The 19,206-nt window shown below is 44.4% G+C and overlaps 1 protein-coding gene across 6 annotated transcripts in view; it reads right to left on the reverse strand.

Moving 5' to 3' along the window:
* col14a1a (collagen, type XIV, alpha 1a) overlaps positions 1–19,206 on the reverse strand; it is a 369,066-nt gene that overhangs the window by 47,371 nt on the left and 302,489 nt on the right. For all 6 annotated transcript variants that reach the window (XM_068032559.1, XM_068032558.1, XM_068032557.1 and 3 more), the window contains 2 exons: positions 7,441–7,518; positions 520–606 (listed from right to left, as the gene is read on the reverse strand). In XM_068032559.1, coding sequence (XP_067888660.1) covers positions 520–606; positions 7,441–7,518 — 165 coding nt within the window. The remainder of the gene's footprint in view (positions 1–519; positions 607–7,440; positions 7,519–19,206) is intronic.

Consider the following 19,206-nt stretch of genomic DNA (forward strand, 5'->3'; position numbering starts at 1 on the left):
CTCACTTGGCGCATGGGCCTCTAATCATATGTTGTGTCCTTACAGGACTGGGAAGTAGAAATTCCCAGTGTCGTGATCCCTTTCTGAACAACATTATCAGATCTCCCCTTTAACCTTCTCTGCTCTAAGGAGAACAATCCCAGCTTCTCCAGTCTCTCCACATAACTGAAGTCCCTCATCCCTGATAACATTCTGGTAAATCTCCTCTGCACCCTCTCCAAGGCCTTGACATCCTTCCTAAAGTGTGGAGACCAGAATTGAACACAATACTCCAGCTGAGGCCTAGCCAGTGATTTATAAAGGTTTAGCATGACTTCCTTTCTTTTGTATTGTACGCCTCTATTAGTAAAGCCCGAATATCTTATTAACTGCACTGATAAAAAAGGTAACGTGAGTAATGTGAAAAAAGATGGGCCACATTTTTACAAACAATATCTGCCAAATAAGATCTGCTTTTAAGTTCAAAACTAAAATGTTTTCATCCAGTTATATTTTTTCAAACCAAATCTTGCATCTTACAGGAGGTCCTAGCGGTCCAGGGGGTCCCTTGCTATCTTGAGAACAAGTGCAGGCGTGTGGAAGAGCTGGACAATTGCCTTCATCCCTCTGTAATAAATAACATTGCAATTAATCATATGAACAATAACAGACAGGAGCAGTGCCTCTGGTCCATCCAGCCTGTCCCACACACAATTGCGATACCTTGTATATATGCCCCGACCCACCCAAAATAATCTCCTGGGAGAGACGGAAAACAAATATAAAACCCCAGACCAATGTAGGGGGGAAAAATCTGGGAAATTCCTCTCCGAACCCTCTAGGTAATCAAAACTAGCCCAAAGAACAAAGAAAATTACAGCACAGGAACAGGCCCTTCGGTCCTCCAAGCCTGCGCCGATCCAGATCCTCTATCTAAACATGACGCCTATTTAAGAAAGAACAAAGGATCACTCTGTCCCTGACTTCCCTACAGTATCTACCTTTTGTAAGAAATATGTAACACAAGCTAGCGCTGTGCAGAAATACGGTACATATACCAAGTTAAATGAGTGGCAACTTATGTTTTTAACATGCAGTGCACTGCAGAAGGATAGACAGGCACTGGAGAAGGTGCCAATATGATTTACAAGCGTGGTACCAGAACTGAGGGGTTATACTCATCTAGGAAGATTGAACAGGCTGGGCTCTTTTCTCTAGAAAGGAGAAGGCTGAGGGGTGACCTGATAGAGGCCTTTAAGATTATGAAGGGTTTTGATAGGGTAGACATTTCCACTTGTGGGAAAGTCCAAAACTAAGGGCCAAAAATACAAGATAGTCACGAAGAAATCCAATAGGGAATTTAGGAGAAACTCCTTTACTCAGAGAATGGTGAGAATGTGGAACTCGCTACCACAGGGAGTGGTTGAGACGAGTTGCACAGATGCGTTTAAGGGGAAGCTGGATAAATACCTAAGGGAGAAAGGAAGAGAAGGATATGCTGATGGAGTGACATGAAGAGTGGTGGGAGGAGGCTTGAGAGGAGCATAAACAACAGTATAGACGAGCGGGGCTGAATGGCCTGTTTCTGTGCTGTATATTCCATGTAATTCTACTCACAGTGCGGAACCTGAGCTGTGTAAGTCAAACCAGGCCACAGGCTTCATTTACAATGACTTGCCAATCTCAACAAGTGAGGATGCACTTGGCTTCAGCTGTGCCAAGGCTAGGGAAAGGAAAGATGAGCCCATCACTGATCGCTGCCCAGTCACTCTCACTGGAAATACCTTCGGTAGAAACAGGAGTGAGTTTGACAGGGGTGCACTCACTCACCCAGTCCCATGATCAAGTACATTTCTGTTATTCCCTGTCTAGATTCACATATGAACAATGGTTAAGGCACTAGAGAGCAGTGAAGGAGGCCATTCAGCCCATCGTGCCTGTGTTGGCTCTTTGAAATTAGTCCCACTCCACGGCTCTTTCCCTGGTACCCTGCAAACTTTTACCCTTCAAGTATTTTTCCAATTCTCTTTTGCAAGTTACGATTGAATCTGCTCCCACCGCCCTTTCAGGCAGCGCATTCCAGATCACAACAAATTGCTATATTAAAAAAAAAACTCATCTACTTCCTCTGGTTCTTTTGCCAATCACCATACCAGCAAGAGTGACTAATGTCCAGACATGAGGAAAAATACAGCCGAAATATGATAAATCATCATTTATTGGAAGGAGTATTTCATTTTATGTCTGTCGCAAACAATAGCTGCTTTTAGAATCAGAAGTTTGAGAGTTGGAATGTGTTGTAAGTTATTTTCACAACCCTGCAAAGATGAGATTTATTTTGTCAATGAGCAGACCTGTTTTCTTTTCTCTCTTGCTTTTGTAAATTCACAATGCTATTCAGGTGGAGTCTCGGGAATAAAGCTGTACTTAGGCCAGAAGGGTCCTGAACTCCATGAGTCTCATGCATATTTATACAAGACTGATGAATCTGGCCACAATATGTTCTGCTTCCTTAGCCATTCCTTTTGTTATAAATCTGTAGCTGTGTCAGCTCAGCTTTAATGTTGCATTATATGGAAGAGACTGCTCCTATGGTAAATTAATTTTACATTGCGTTAAAAATGCCAGTGTGTTGACCTCATTTCATTTACAATAAAATTCAGCACTCTGATCAGCACTGATGGCAAGCATCCAGGAATTCACAAGCGTTCAAAAGTCACAATCATGACTTTAAACCCAGCGCACATGCATAATCTTATATTCGAGCTATTCATAGAACCTTATCGCACAGAATGAGGCCATTCGGCCCATTGTGCCTGTGCCTGTTCTTTGAAAGAGCTCGCCAACCAGTCTCACTCCTCTGCTTTTTCTACATAGCCCTGAAAATGTTTCCTTTTTAAGTATTACATCCAATGCTCTTTTAAAGTTACTATTGAATCTGGTGTGGCTGTTCCGAAGTGCTATTCATAATGAATAGTTTCTGGCCAAATCAGTTCAGGGTATTATCTGTACAGAACAGAAAATCTCACTGCTGGCCTGCACCAATGGGATGACAGCTCCATATGGTGTACCCCAGAGCAAAATGACCAGTCAAAGATGGATGCACATGTTTGGCACCAGCGCCGGTAGTGAGAGGGCAGAGCTAACTGTTGAGTTGGCTCACTCTGTGCCAGTGGGTGCTCTAGCCCTTCCTTGTTTAAATAGGGACCGCCTCCTGTGACAGGGACAGTCATTCACACTGGTTTCCCCACATTTATTTAGACCTGACAATTCCAGTGCTCTCCTGGCAAGGCTCCCACTTGCACCCGTCATAAACTTGTGCTCATTCAAAAGACTGCTGCCCATTTCCTAACTCACACCAAATTCTGTTCACCCATTAGCCCCTGTGTTTGTTAGTCTACATTGGCTTTGAAGCATATTAGAAAATGGGACTTTCACTAAACACTGGGAAAATGAGGGTCCTCTTCCAACCAGCTCCCACAGCACAACACCTCCCCCCATCAATAAAGATCAAGGGCCAGATCCTGGAAAATGTGGATCATTTTCCATACCTTGGGAGCCTCCTCTTGGTGAAGGCAGGCATAGACAACATAGTTCATCATTGCCTCCAATGTGCCAGCTCAGCCTTCAGTTGACTGAGGGAGAGAATATTTGAGGATCAGAATCTCAAACCTAGGACAAAGATCATGGTTTATTGGGCAGCAGTGATCCCTGTGCTCCAATATGCCTCAGAGACTTATACAACCTACACAGGCACCTCAAAGCACTGGAAAAGTACCTCCGCAAGATCCTACAAATCCAGTGGCAAGAAAGGCGGTCCAACAGCAGTGTCCTCTCCCAAGCCAACCGGCTCAGCATCGGGGCACCAATCACCCATAACCAGCTCCACTGGGTTGGACATGTCATTCACATGTCCTGTGGCTCCCGAAGCAGCTGTTCTACTCAGTACTTGGTCGCGGCAGGAGGCTTCCAGAAGGACAGTGGAAACGCTTTCGAGAAATCCTCAAAATATCCCTGAAGAGATCCAACATCCCTGTCGACTCGTGGGAGTCTCTGGCTCGTGACCATTCTAGATGGAGAAAGCACATTCGGGAAGGCATCGCACACCTCGAGGGTCTTCGTCGGGAACACGCGGAGGCAAAGTCGAGGCATCAGAGGGAGCACACAAACCTCCAAATTGCTCATCTACCAGACCCTTCAAACACCACCTGCCCCTCATGTGGCAGAGCCTGCAGATCATGCATTGGACTTATCAGCCATTACAGAACCCATCAAACCAGAGTGGAAGCAAATCATCCTTGATCCCGAGCGACTGCCTAAGATAAGAAGAGACGATTGGCTCCTGGTCCAGCAGAACCTCAATTTTAAAATTTAAGTTCTTGTTTTCAAATCCCTCCATGGCCTCACTCCCTGCCTCTCTCTGTAACCTCCTCCAGCCCTACAACCCTCATATATCTGCACTCCTCCAATCCTGGCCTCTTGAGCAACCCTCATTTTAATTGCTCCACCATTGGCGGCTGTGCCTCCAGCTGTCTGGGCCCTAAGCTTTAGAATTCCCTCCCTAAACCTCTCCGCCTCTCTACAACTCTTTCCTCCTTTTAAGCCGCTCCTTAAAACCTACCTCTTTGACCAAGCTTTTGGTCACCTGTCCTGATATCCTTTTGTGTGGCCCAGTGTCAAATTTTATTTAATAACACTCCTTTAGAGCACCTTGGGATGTTTTACTATGTTATATAAATGTAAGTTGTTGTTGTTGTTTACATGGAATAATGCAGGTCAGGAAGACCTCAGGTTTAGTAGGAATTCTACACTGACTGATCTCAGCTCGGTTGTTGGTGGCGATTTTGTATGGGGGAGTAGTGGAGGAGGGGGGAAATGAAATTAGTTGCCATCCAGACCAGGCACGATGGGCCGAATGGCCTTCTTCCCTGTTGTAAGATCCTACTGTGCTAATTTTAACCTAATTCTCCGGGCAGAAATCACACGGAATCAGGTAGAATGCCAGCTTAAACCGTGCCCAATAGCACTCTCTGTTAAATTCAATGGAGAGTAAAATCAGGCAGATGTAAAACCACCGTCACACCCAATCGTAGAATCAGAGAAAATATATGACGCAGAAGGAGGCCATTCAGCCCATCCTGTCTATGCTGGTCGATAAAGAGCTACCCACCTTCCTGCACTAGGTCCGTAGTCCTGCAGGTCACAAGTCCTCAAGTAGACATCCAAGTACTTTTTGAATGTGGTTTCGGCCTCTCCTACCCTTTCAGGCAGTGAATTCCAGGTCTCTACCACCATCTGAGTGAAAAAATACTTCCTCATTTCCCCTCTAATCCTTCTACCAATTACTTTAAATCTATGCCTCCCTGTTTTTGATCTCTCTGCTGTTAAATGGGTCATCCCTGTTTACTCTATCCAGGCACCTGATAATTTTATACACTTCAATTGAGTCACCCCACAGCCGACATTATTCCAAGGAAAACAACCCCAACCTATCCAATCCATCCTTATAGCTACATTTTTCCAGTCCTGGCAACATCCTTGTAAATCTCCTCTGCACATTCTCCAGTGCAATTACAGCTGGAATTTTATGTGGCAGCGGAGGCTGCCCCCGGGGAGAGCCCGCCTCCGCCGGGCCTGGAAGCCATCCAGCCATTTTGCGTGGCCCAGGCCCTTACTTGCCTGCAGGCGGGGCTTCTTTCCAAAGAAACCAATGGGTCTAGAGGCATCTAGGCATCTTGTCCCATTACCATCCCCTTTTTGCCTTGCACCTTCATCCCTTTTGTCACTTAACCTCTCCTGCCTTCCACCCTATCACAGACCTTCCCTTTTGTTCTTTCCTCCCCACCCCTCACCTTTCCCTGTTTCTGTACTTGCTTAAAACCTTTCACATCTCCAATTTTTCCTCATTCTGATGAAAGGCCATCGATCTGAAACGTTAACTCTGTTTCTCTCTCCACAGATGCTGCCAGACCTGCTGAGTATTCCCAGTATTTTCTGTTTTTAGTGCATTTCAATTAGAATGTTGGCTGGGATGAAGGATATAAAGATGATGAGAGATTTGGAAAAACTGGGGCTTTCGCATTAAATATACTTCACTGTTCCAGAGTGTTTAGGGATGGGACAGAAAGGAAACTATTTCCAATATTTCAAGGCTTTAGAATGAGGGGATGAATAATGGCGAGAGATTTACAACCGATAGCATGACCTCCACTTAGAGAAGCTGTGAAGCACACATCCATGGTTAGTTGTCGATGCAGAAGTGATGTCAACATTCAGGTTCAGTTGGGAAAGGTAGATGGAGGAATACGGGATCAGGACAGGTAAATGGCATCAGGACTATTTGATTGTGTGGAGGGTAAACAGCAACACGGACTAGATGTGTCAAATGGCCCTTTTCAGTGTTGCAAGTTCTATGTACTTCTATGTTCCTTTATAACCCAGCAGCAACAACTTGCATTTATATAGCACCTCCAATGCAGTAACACATTCCAAGGCGCTTCACAAGAGGTATAATCAAACAAAATTTGACACTGAGCCACGTACGGAGATATTAGATCAGATGACCAAAAGCTTGGCCCAAGAGGTTGGTTTAAAGGAGGAAAACGAGATAGAGAAGCAGACAGGTTAGAGAGGGAATTCAAGAGCTTCGGGCCCAGGCAGCTGAAGGCAATGATGAGGCGATTAAAATCAAGGATGTGCAAGAGGCCAGAATTGGAGGAATGCAGAAATCTCAAAAGGTTGTAGGACTGGAGGAGGTTACAGAGATAGGGAGGGACAAGGCCATGTAGAGATTGAAAACCAGGATTAGAATTTTAAACTCAAGACACTGCCAGACTGGGAGCCAATGTAGCCTGTTAAACCTCCATATCTTCCATTGCTATAGCAAGAGCAATTATAGTTGTGGAATATTTATTACTTAATTTGAATATTTTCAATTATAAAGCATAAGAGGCTTCCAGTTTTTAGCTCAAAGTATTGTGCTTATATATCTTATTTGTTATTTCTTGAGGTATATTTTTCTGCTCTGGCTTAGCCTGACTGGGAAAGGTTACATTACTGGAATGGAATTCCCCCAAATTTCCATCAATTCATTTAAATGGATGGAAAATCAGACAGAGTTTGCTACAGACGTGTGGTTCCCCCACTACCTGATCCACGTGCTCTGCCCAAGCGATCAGCAAACACCCAAGTGCAAAGCGTGTTGTAAACGTTCCCTTGTGCTCATTAGCCCCATCGTCATTCTGTTTATCTTTTCTGCAAACTTTCATTGGTTGTGAATGTTTGAAAAATTAGTTACGACAAAACAGGCTGGACCAATGACAGAATTAGCAAGTCCTGAGTAAACTGCCGCTAACCCCACCCAGGTTCAGAATCATCTCCATACCTCCAAAATTGTAAAAAGAAACAAATCCAGCGATCGTACGTCCGCAGAAAATTATTGTTCTTTTATTCTGTACTCACCAGAGCTGGAAGTTCACAACACTTGTCCCTGTTTGCGTAGGAAGTGGAACAGGAAATATCAAATCCTTGCAGTTGAAACTGGAATCGAAATAAAACACTGAAAGGTTAATCTTTGTGAAAGATCAATCACATATAATAAGATAATAAAATAAATCCGGAATAAAAAGCTAGTCTAAGTAATGGTGACCATGAAACTACTAGATTGTTGTAAAAACCCATCAGGTTCACTAATGTCCTTTAGAGACGGAAATCTGCCATCCTTACCTGGCCTGGCCTACGTATGACTCCAGATCCACAGCAATGTGGTTTACTGCCGTCTGAAATGGCCTAGCAAGCCACTCAGTTGGATCAAAAAGTGCTACAAAAAGCTATAATAAACATGGACTGCAGTGGTTCAAGAAGGCAGCTCACCTTCTCAAGGACAATTAGGGATGGGCAATAAATGCTGGCCTTGCTCGTGATGCTCACATCTTGTGTATGAATAAAAAAACTAAACTTTTCTTAATTACCTAGAAAAATATTCTGCAGTACTAAGTCAATGCCTACAGATATTTCTTTATTAGCAACTGTATTCACTTCTAAAATCGATTCAGAGGTTTCGCAGGTAATACACTAATTGTGCTGTCACCTATCTAGTCCTGGACCACACAAACTGGTGAACAGTCCAGAAAGTCATAAACGGGACAAAAAACATATTTTAGACTAATTAATAATGCAGATCAATTCATTATTAGTGTTTACAAAGAATTTTCAACATCATTTCCTACTTTACATCAGAGACTACATTTCAAAAATACTTTATTGGCTGTGAGCAGCTTCGGGATTTCCTGAGGTCAGGAAAGGTGCTATATAAATGCAAGTTCTTTCTTTCTTTCCTTCCATTCTATGATAGGAACATAGGAACAGGAGGAGGCCTTTCAGCCCCTCGAACCTGTATCACCATTCAATGACATTGTGGCTGATCTGTGATCTACTGCCATATACCCACTTTGCCCCATATCCCTTATTATCTTTGGCTAACAAAAAAATCTATCAATCCCAGATTTGAAGTTAACAACTGATCTAGCATCAATTGCCTTTTATGGAAAAGAGTTTCAAACTTCTGCAACCCTTTGTGTGTAGAAGTGTTTCCTAATTTCGCTCCTGAAAGTTCTGGCTCTAATTTTTAGACCATACTCTCTGGTCCTAATCTAGCGGAAGTAGTTTCTCTCTATCTGGCCTTTCTGTTACCCTTAATATCTTGAAAACTTCGATCAAATCACCCCTTAATCTTCTAAATTCCAGGGAATACAACCTTAGTTTGTGTAATCTCTCCTCGCAATTTAACCTTTGGAGTCCAGGTATCATTCTGGTAAATCTACACTGCATTCCCTCCAAGGCCACTATATCTTTCCTAAAGGGGCGGTGACCCAAAAGTGTTGTTGGAGGTATTCCTTCTGGGAGACTGTTTGTGTGTCCTCCAACTTCTGTGCGGTTGTGGAAAACTAACCATCAGCTGTTTTGAGTTTGGTTATGAGTGGACCCAGCTCTTAGCCCACCTGTACAGGTGGATGGGCATTTCTGTCACAGATTTTCCTTCAACACTAGGAAGAGTCCAGACTAGATTAGCAAACCACAAATACTTCCTTGCTACGCAGTTACGCACTGTGTTTCACCCTGCCCCACAACATGAACAGGGTTGCGTTTGACAGAAAAGAAAGTGGGTCTAATTATAGAATGGTTTCTATTGGAAATGATTCTGTAATATAAATAGATACAATGGCGAGTGCTGATGTAACATCCAATTGTCAGATTTGTTTCATAATGTCACAACTTTATCAGATGTAATAAGAGGTACTGTTTACATCTACCAGCTGCAAGAATCCAATGAATAATAAGCCTGTATGTTGCTATAACATTTTGTATTGGGTTAGTTTGATGAGTTGAATGGTAATAAATGAAAAACTTGTGTTTATACAGCACCTTTCACAACCTCAGGATGTCTCAAGTGCTTTACAGCCAATGAAGTACTTTGTTGAAGTCTAGTCTCTGCTGTAATATACGAAATAAGGCAGCCAATTTGTACACAGCAAGATCCCAAAACAATGAGATAAATGACCATATATTCATTTTTAAGTGTTGTTGGTTGGATAAATGTTGGGTAGGACACTGGGGAGAACTCCCCTGTTCTTCTTCAACATTGTGTCATGTGATCTTTTACATCCACTTGATGGGGGTAGGCAGGGCCTCAATTTAATGTCGCATCTGAAAGACGGCACCTCCAACAGTGTAACCCTCCCTTAGTACTACACTGGAGCGTTGGTTGAGATTTTTATGTGCTAGTACCTGGAGTGGGGTTAAAACCCACAACCTTTGGATTCAGAGGGGAAAGTGCTACCCACAGAGTCACCTTGACTGGAGAGGGGGTGGGGGGGGGGGGGTGGGGGGAGAGGTCAGAAGCTGCCAAAGAAACTGGGAAGGGCTGGAACGTGGAGGTCCTGGTGAATTTAAGGACAGCGCCTCATTATTATTTTTCACTGGGCAGAAGGGAAAATTGCTGGCAGGAGGACACAGCCTACTTGAGGAGGTCAGCAATCGAGTCTTGCGGGAAGGGGAAGAAGGTAGAGGCTGCGATCGGCAGGAGTGAGGGCAAAGGCTTCCTCAAGCATCCTGAGGGGAGAGCAATCCTGCTCCCCCCGGTCCACAAGCAGTACGGGAAAAGGCTCTTTCCTTGTGGTAGCACCCACCTCCCTTTCACTGCCAGGTTTCCCGATCCATGGGAAAACCGTGCAGCAGCAGTGAATTTTAAATCAGGCTCCCAATTGCACTGTGCAATCCTACTTTAAATATGTTAATGCAGTGTCCTGCCTCAGCATGTCATTAAAAACAGCACCGGGCATGTGTGCGGTGGGTTGAGATCACGTTACAGGCATTTGTCAGTTTAACCCTGTTGATCCAGTCGGGATTTAATACTGAGGCCCATAGCTCCAAAATCTGGTGCACTGTTGAATGAGTAAAGGCATAAACCCACCAGCAAGACACTCAATGTCCCTCACTCATGTCAAAGGAATCATGTAACAAAGACAAATGTGGGTCTCTTACAGTCAGAAACAGGGGAATTTATTATGGGGAACAAAGAAATGGCTGGCCAACTAAATGCATACTTTGGTTCTGTCTTCACAAAGGAGGACACAAATAACATACCAGAAATGTTGGGAAACACAGGGCTTAGTGAGAGAAGAACTGAAGAAAATCAGTATTAGTAGAGAAATAGTGTTGGGGAAATTGATGGGATTGAAGGCTGATAAATCCTCAGGGCCTGATGGTATGCATCCCAGAGTACTTAAGGAAGTGGCCCTAGAAATAGTGGATGCATTGGTGGTCATCTTCCAAGATTCTATAGACTCTGAAACAGTTCCTACAGATTGGAGGGTAGCTAATGTAACCCCACTATTTAAAAAGGGAGGTAGAGAGAAAACAGGGAATTATAGACCAGTCAGCCTGATGTCGATTGTGGAGAAAATTCTAGAGTCCATTATGAAAGATTTTATAGCAGAGCACTTGGAGAACAGTGGTAGAATCGGACAGAGTCAGCATGGATTTACGAAAGGGAAATCATGCTTGACAAATCTACTAGAATTCTTCAAGGATGTATGTAGTAGAGTTGATGAGGGGGAGCCAGTGGATGTGGTTTATTTGGACTTCCAGAAGGCTTTCGACAAAGTCCCACATAAGAGGTTAGCGTGTAAAATTAAAGCGCATGGGATTGGGGGTAGTGTATTGCGATGGATAGAAAATTGGTTGGCAGACAGAAAACAAAGAGCAGGAATAAACGGGTCTTTTTGCGAATGGCAGGCAGTGACTAGTGGGGTACCGCAGGGATCGGTGCTAAGACCCCAGCTATTCACAATATATATTAATGATTTAGATGAGGGAACTAAATGTAATATCTCCAAATTTGCAGATGACACAAAACTCGGTGGGAGGGTGAGTTGTGAGGAGGATGCAGAGAGGCTTCAGGGTGATTTGGACAAGTTGAGTGAGTGGGCAAATGCATGGCAGATGCAGTATAATGTGGATAAATGTGAGGCTATCCATTTTGGTAGAAAAAACAGGAAGGCAGATTATTATCTGAATGGCTATAAACTGAGATAGGGGAATATGCAGTGAGACCTGGGTGTTCTGGTTCACCAGTTGCTGAAGATAAGCACGCAGGTGCAACAGGCAGTAAAAAGGGCAAATGGTATGTTGGCCTTCATAGCGAGAGGGTTCGAGTACAGGAGCAGGGATGTCTTGCTGCAATTATACAGGGCCTTATTGAGGCCACACCTGGTATACTGTGTGCAGTTCTGGTCTCCTTATCTGAGGAAGGATGTTCTTGCTATAGAGGGAGTGCAGCGAAGGTTTACCAGACTGAGTCCTGGGATGGCGGGACTGACATATGAGGAGAGATTGAGTCAGTTAGGATTATATTCGCTGGAGTTCAGAAGAGTGAGGGGGGGATCTCATAGAAACCTATAAAATTCTAACAGGACTTGACAGGGTAGATGCAGGAAGGATGTTCCCGATGGTGGGGGAGTCCAGAACCAGGGGTCATGGTCTAAGGATACGGGGTAAACCTTTCAGGACTGAGATGAGGAGAAATTTCTTCACCCAGAGAGTGGTGAGCCTGTGGAATTCGCTACCACAGAAAGCAGTTGAGGCCAAAACATCGTATGTTTTCAAGAAGGAGTTAGATATAGCTCTTGGGGCGAAAGGGATCGAAGGATATGAGGGGAAGCAGGAACAGGTTACTGAGTTGGATGATCAGCCATGATCATAATGAATGGCGGAGCAGGCTCGAAGGGCTGAATGGCCTACTCCTGCTCCTATTTTCTATGTTTCAATGTTTCTATGTTAAGACGTGAAACAAAGATCTATTGTCCTCTATACCAGGCTGAACTGAATCTCCAATATAAGGCAAGGAATTACTGTTGGTAACATTACTTTACAAACGGGGAATGTGATCATATCAATTTCCTCTCTATGGTATTAAGATATTGAAGAGAAAAGCTCGAGTTGAGTTTTTGTACAAAACATCATCCATGGTAAATGTTCAGGTTATAGCATTTTAATGCAGTGCTCACTTCAATCCTCCTTTCACATCAACAACCCAGACAGATCCCAGATTGTGTGCTGTATCTTGACTCCAGAGTTTGACACAGCTAAAACAGGTGACCTCAGAGCTGCCTCAATAGATTGCGAACCTTGCACGGTTTGCCACTTTAGTTAACAATCTTTGTAAATAGTTAATGTTTGCTCTAAAACCACCTTAATGTGTGTGACGACATTACCAAATCAGCTCCTGTCAAAGTGGAAGTTGAAAACCTATTTTTACAAGTTAGTTTTGGAACCTGAGTGCCAACATCTCAGCGGGAAGTGTAACGGTGAATGAGAAATAATGTAAAGCAGATTAAATTTACAGGTTGACTGTAGCAAAAGGAGTTACATATATTTCAGTATTCAAAAGCATTTATATATTACGTACCATCGAACCAAGCAAGAGCTTGTATTTATATACAGCCTTTCAAAAAGGACATCCCAAAGTGCTTTACAGTCAATGAGACACTTTCGGAGTGCAGTCGCTGTTGTACTGCAGGAAACGCAGCAGCCAATTTACACACAGCAAGATCCCACAAACTGCAATGAGATAAATGGCCTGGTAACCTATTTTAATTATGCTAGCTGAGTGATAATATTGGTCAGGATCTTGGCTTAATGTCTTATCCAACAGTGCAGCACTCCCTCAGTACTGCACTGGCGTGCCAGCCTCAATTATGTACTCATGTCTCTGAAGTGTGACTTAAACGCATAACCTTAAGACTCAGAGGCAACAGGGCTACCCACTGAGCCAAGGTTGGCACCTTATAATACATTAGATTAGTGGTACAACAACAGGGCAGACTAATTGGACTGGAACAGATGTTTACATAATTGCATTATGTTATATACAAACTCTGTTCCCTGGTCACTGTTTCCATCTCGGGCAACTGGCTGAAGCTGAGTCAGACCATTTGCAACCTTTGTGTTGTGTTTGACTCCGAGATGAGCTGCTGACCTCATACCTGCTCCATTATGAAGACCACCTACTTTCACCTCCGTAACCTCAACAGAAAGACAAAGTCGCTAAAAGCTAGTATGCAGGTACAGCAGGCAATTAGGAAGGCCTTTATTGCAAGAAGATTTGAGTACAGGAGTAAAGACATCTTGCTGGAATTGTACAGAGCTTTGCTGAGACCATACCTGGACTATTGTGTGCAGTTTTGGTCTCCTTATCTCAGGAAGGATATATTTGCCATAGAGGGAGTGCAACAGAGGTTCAACAGACTAATCCCTGGGATGGCGGAATTGTCTTATGAGGAGAGATTGCAGAAACTGGGCCTGTATTCTCTCAGGTTTCGAAGAATGAGGTGATCTCATTGAAACATACAAAATTCTTGCAGGACGTGACAAGGTAGATGTGGATAGGATGTTTCCCCTGGCTGGTGAGTCTAGAACCAGGGGACATAGTCTCAGAATAAGGGGCAGGCCATTTGGGCCTGAGATGAGGAGGAATTTCTTCACTCAGAGGGTGGTGAATCTGTGGAATTCTCTACCCCAGAGGGCTGTGGAAGCTCAATCATTGAGCATGTTCAAGACAGAAATCGATAGATTTCCGCATATTAAAGACAAAGGGATATGGGGATAGTGGGGAAAAATGGCGTAGAGGTAGACAATCAACCATGACCTGTTTGAATGCTGGAGCAGACTTGACGGGCCAAATGGCCTACTCCTGCCCCTATTTCCGATGTTCCCATGTTCCTACTTCTAGAATTGACTATTCTAACTCACTCTTGACTGGCCTGTCATCTTCCACCGTAAATAATCCTGTAGTCACCAAATCTCTGATGCCATATCTTAACTCAAACCAAGTCTCCTTCCCCCACCATCCCTGTTCTCACTGACTACACTGGCTCAGACTCCAACAACACCTCAATTTTAAGATTCTCATCCTTGTTTTCTAATTCCTCCATGGCCTCACTCCTTCCTATCTCTGTCACCTCCTCCAGCCCCACAACTCTTCGCGATCTCTGTGCTCCTTCAGTTCTGGGCTGTTGCACCTGATTTTAATTGCCCCAAAATTGGCGGCTATGCCTTCAGCTGTCAAGGCCCTAAGCTCCGAAATTCCTCCCTAAACCTCTCCAACTCTCTCTCCTCCTTTAAGATGCTCCTTAAAAGCACTTCTTTCACCAAGCTTTTGGTCACATGTGGCTCTGTGTCAAAAATATGTTTATTGATAACTCTCGTGACATCTTGGGATGTTTTAGTAGGTAAACTGCACTTAATCAATGTAAGTTGTTGCTTCTTGAAATTGCATTGAAGCAGTTCCAAGAAGGTTCACTAGGCTGATTCCTGTGATGTAGGGGTTGTCTCGTGAGGAAAGATTGAGCAGGTTGGGCCTGTACTCATTGGGGTTTAGAAGAATAAGAGGTGATCTTATTGAAATGTATAAGATTCTGAGGGGGCTTGACAGGGTGGATGCTGTGAGGATGTTTCCCCTTGTGGGAGAATCTTGAACTAGGGGGCACAGTTTCAAAATAAGGCGTCTCTCTTTTAAGATGGAGATGAGGAGAAAGTTCTTCTCTCAGAGGGTCATTAATCTTTGGAATTCTCTTCCCTAGAGAGCAGTGGAGGCTGAGTCATTGAATATATTCAAGGCTGAGTTAGACAGATTTTTGATCTACAAGGCAGTCAAGGGTTATGGGGTGGGGTGGGGGGGGAGGCAGGAAAGTGGGGTTAAGGCCACATTTAGATCAGCCATGATCTTATTAAATGGTAGAGCAGGCTTGAGGGGCCGAATGGCCTACTCCTGCTCCTATTTCTTATGTTGAAGGCCCAGACGGCACTGACTGAGAAGGCCCATCTGCTCGCCCGGGTAGTTGTAAAAGATCCCATGGCACTATTTTGAAGAAGAGCAGGGGAGTTCTCCCCAGTCTCCTGGCCAATATTTATCCCTCAATCAGTATCACAGAAACAGATTATTTGGTCATTATCACATTGCTGTTTGTGGGAGCTTGCTGTGAGCAAATTGGCTGCTGCTTTTCCTGCATTACAATAGTGACTACACTTCAAAAAGTACTTCATTGGCTGTAAAGTGCTTTGAGACATCCGGTGGTCATGAAAGGTGCTACATAAATGCAAGTCTTTCATTTTTTTCTTTATGACTCCTTCATTGACCCAGTGTGCACTTCAAGAAAACACAGATTCACTTATTCTCTAACCACTATTTATATTAAAATAGGTCTTAAAAAACACTCCTCTTCGCAAATCTAACACACTGCACTTTAATTAAAATACATTCTTTCTGCCTCAGTTGATAAATTAAAGGAAGTAACTTTTAGAAAACATCAAACAGACCAGCTGTAAAAACTCTCTCTTAAAATGTTTGTTTAGATGAAAACCACAATGAATTCAAACAAGGAATGGTACTCAGATCACAAAATGATTTCAAAGTAACGTGCCGAGCTTGCATTATTGGTGATTTACACATTTACAAGATTGTGACAAAGGCACAGTTTCCTGTTGATATCCATTACCTAAAGAGTGTTTCATTGAGTTATGCTTGGTTTCAAAGTCTGTCTGGGCTTCAATTACAACTGAGGTCACAGCTAAAGACAAAGGTTAATGTTAAACTTTGCATCTGCCTTAGACATTCTCACAGTTTCGGTGGCTCTGGTTACTCCCACAAGCAGACCGTAAACCTCTCACTTTCCGGAGTTAACTCTCACAGCTCACCAAGCAGCGAGTGCCTGACAGTGCGGTGGAGGCAAATTCAATCATGGCCTTCAAAAGAGAACCGGACAATTACCTGAGGAGCAAAAAATTGCCGGGCTATGGGGAAAAGGCAGGGGAGTGGGACTAGCAGAGTTGCTCTTGCAGAGCTAGTACAGCCACGACTGGCTGAATGGCCTCCTTCCATGCTGTAGCCATTCTATGATTCTATGAGGTACCGTTAGGATAGCTGGGATGTGACAGTGTGCCCTGCTTATTATTCAAACGAAACACCAGAAACTCAACCAGCTCCCCTCCAATCTACTGATAAGCATAACTGGAAACCACGCTGATAAGACGAGGTCGATGACAAAGCTAGAAGCTGGTTTCATTTGCAGAATGCATGTTACCGAACAAATGCAGTCATTCCATACTGTTTTAAACTTCATCCAAAACTCACTCTCTCGCCTCTGAGTCCGAAGGTTCTGGGTTCAAGCTCCACCCCAGAGATTTGAGCACAAAAGGGAGGCTGACACTCCCAGTGCAGTGCTGAGGGAATGCTGCACTGTTGGAGGTGCCATCTTTCAGATGAGATGTTAAATCAAGGCCCCTCTTGGGTGGACATAAAAGATCCCATGTCATTATTCAAAGAGGAGCAGGTGAGTTCTCCCTTGTGTCCTGACAATATTTATGGGATCTTGCTGTGTGTACATTGGTTGCTGTGTTTTCTTTCTTTACAAAGCTTCCCATAACCACATGAAACAACAGAAATACACTACACTCTCACAAATAGTGGACAGAACATTCATTTTTGTATTTTATTGCTTTTTCAATCTAGGTACCGCTTAAAAACCCAACCTGGATGTCTTTTAATTCCCAGCTCAGGCTAAGAGCTTCCTTCCTGCAGCCTGTGTTTGACCTCACTGACCCAGAGCATGGGCTTTTCTACCAGTTTTGTTTATTCTGGCCCATGGAGACGGAACCTTTCCAGGACACCCTGGCAACTACCGCTCTTTCGAGCCCAAATTAATTGAATCATCTAATCCAGAGTAGGCGCGAACAATCACCAAAATGTCCAAAGTAACTTTGCATTGTCTGAAGCACAATGGTTCAAACACTCGGTTTGAATCTAAAGCTAGACCTCCAAGCATTCCGTCTTGTAAATTTAATCCCTCAAGGACTAAATTTAATGCAATAATTGCACTTTTTGACATATATTACACCACCCTCCCCCACCCCACCTCCCCCATCATGAGAGCTTTCAGAGAAATCTCAAAATATGAAACATACAACATTCCTCGGACTGCTGTTCTCACCGCATCTGAAATCCACACTCAGTGCCATGCACCGCCACATGTACACACTCAACCTCTCTCTCCAGCAGCACCAACTCACCCTATCTCAAAGCTGTTCTGCTCCACAGTTGCATTTCATCCTTCGTCTTATCCGCGCGTTAACAAAAACTGTTTCTCTTCCTTGCAGGTGGAACGCAAGCTCCAGCAACTCATGGGTACCAACGCCCCTCCAGATCTTTCTTCCCCTTCACTTCCCTCTGACACCATCCCTTCTCCTAATCTCACCCCTTGCCGTGTATTTACAATACCCTTTGACCTTCCCATCTGGCGCTGAACGATCTGAACTTAACAAAGGACTCCGTTTTATCCCCTAACGCCCCCATCTCAATGAATTTTGCGCTCGGCATGATGTTGAGCTCTTCTTCCATCGCCTTCACCTCTGTGCTCACTTCTTTGACCAGGAGTCCTCCCCCCGACCAGCAGACCCATTCACCTCCACCTGGACCCCACCCGGCCTCTTACCTGCTCTTGATCTTTTCATTGAGAACTGTCAGTGTGACATCGGCCATCTTAATTTCTCTGCTCCCCTCACTCACTCTACCTTGCAGAGTCTGAGTGCCAACTGTCAGACACTTCTTCCTACCTCCCCCTGGACCATGACCCCACCAGCGAACATCAAGCCACTGTCTCAGGACTGTCACTGAATTCATCTCCTCCGGAGATCTTCCCTCTACAGCTTCCAACCTCATAGTCCCGCAACCCCAGACAGCCTGCTTCTACCTCCTTCCTAAAATCCACAAACAGGACCGTCTTGGTGGACCCATCATTTCAGCCTGTTCCTGCCCCACTGAACTTATTTCTTCCTAGCTTGACTTTATTTTTTTCTCCCCTTGTCCAGTCTCCTCCCACCTACATCCGTGACTCTTCTGACATCCTATGTCATTTTGACAATTTACGATTTCCTGGCCCCAACTGCCTCCTCTTCAGTATGGACATCCAATCTCTCCACACCTCCATCCCCCAACAGGACGGTTTGAGGGCTCTCCGCTTCTTCCTTGAACAAAGGCCCAACCAATCCCCATCCACCACCACCCTCCTCCACCTGGCTGAACTTGTTCTCACATTGAACAACTTCTCCTTCAACTCCATTCACTTCCTTCAAATAAAAGGTGTTGCTATGGGTACCCGCATGGGTCCAAGTGATGCCTGTCTTTTTGTGGAGCATGTCGAACACTCCTTAGTCATAGAGAGATACAGCACCGAAACAGGCCCTTCGGTCCACTGAGTCCATGCCGACCATTTATACTAATCCTACATTAATCCCATTTTCCCTCTCACATCCCCACCTTCCCTCAATTCTCCTACCACCTACCTACACTAGGGGCATTTAAAAAAAAATGATGGCCAATTTACTGCCAGAGCACCCAAAGGAAACCCGAGCACCCATAGGAAACCCACAGGGTCACAGGGAGAACTTGCAAACTCCGCACAGGTAGTACCCAGAACCAAACCCGGGTCGCTGGAGTTATGAGGCTGCGGTGCTAACCACTGCGCCACTGTGCCGCAGTTCCAGTCCTACTCAGGCCCCCTCCCCCAACTCTTTTTCCGGTACATTGATGATTGTATCGGTGCCGTTTCCTGCTCCCGACCCGAACTGGAAAACCTCATCAACTTTGCTTCTAATTTCCATCCTTCTCTCAGC

This window comes from Heterodontus francisci, chromosome 5 (genome assembly GCF_036365525.1).
Source record: "Heterodontus francisci isolate sHetFra1 chromosome 5, sHetFra1.hap1, whole genome shotgun sequence".
Lineage (NCBI taxonomy): Eukaryota > Metazoa > Chordata > Chondrichthyes > Heterodontiformes > Heterodontidae > Heterodontus > Heterodontus francisci.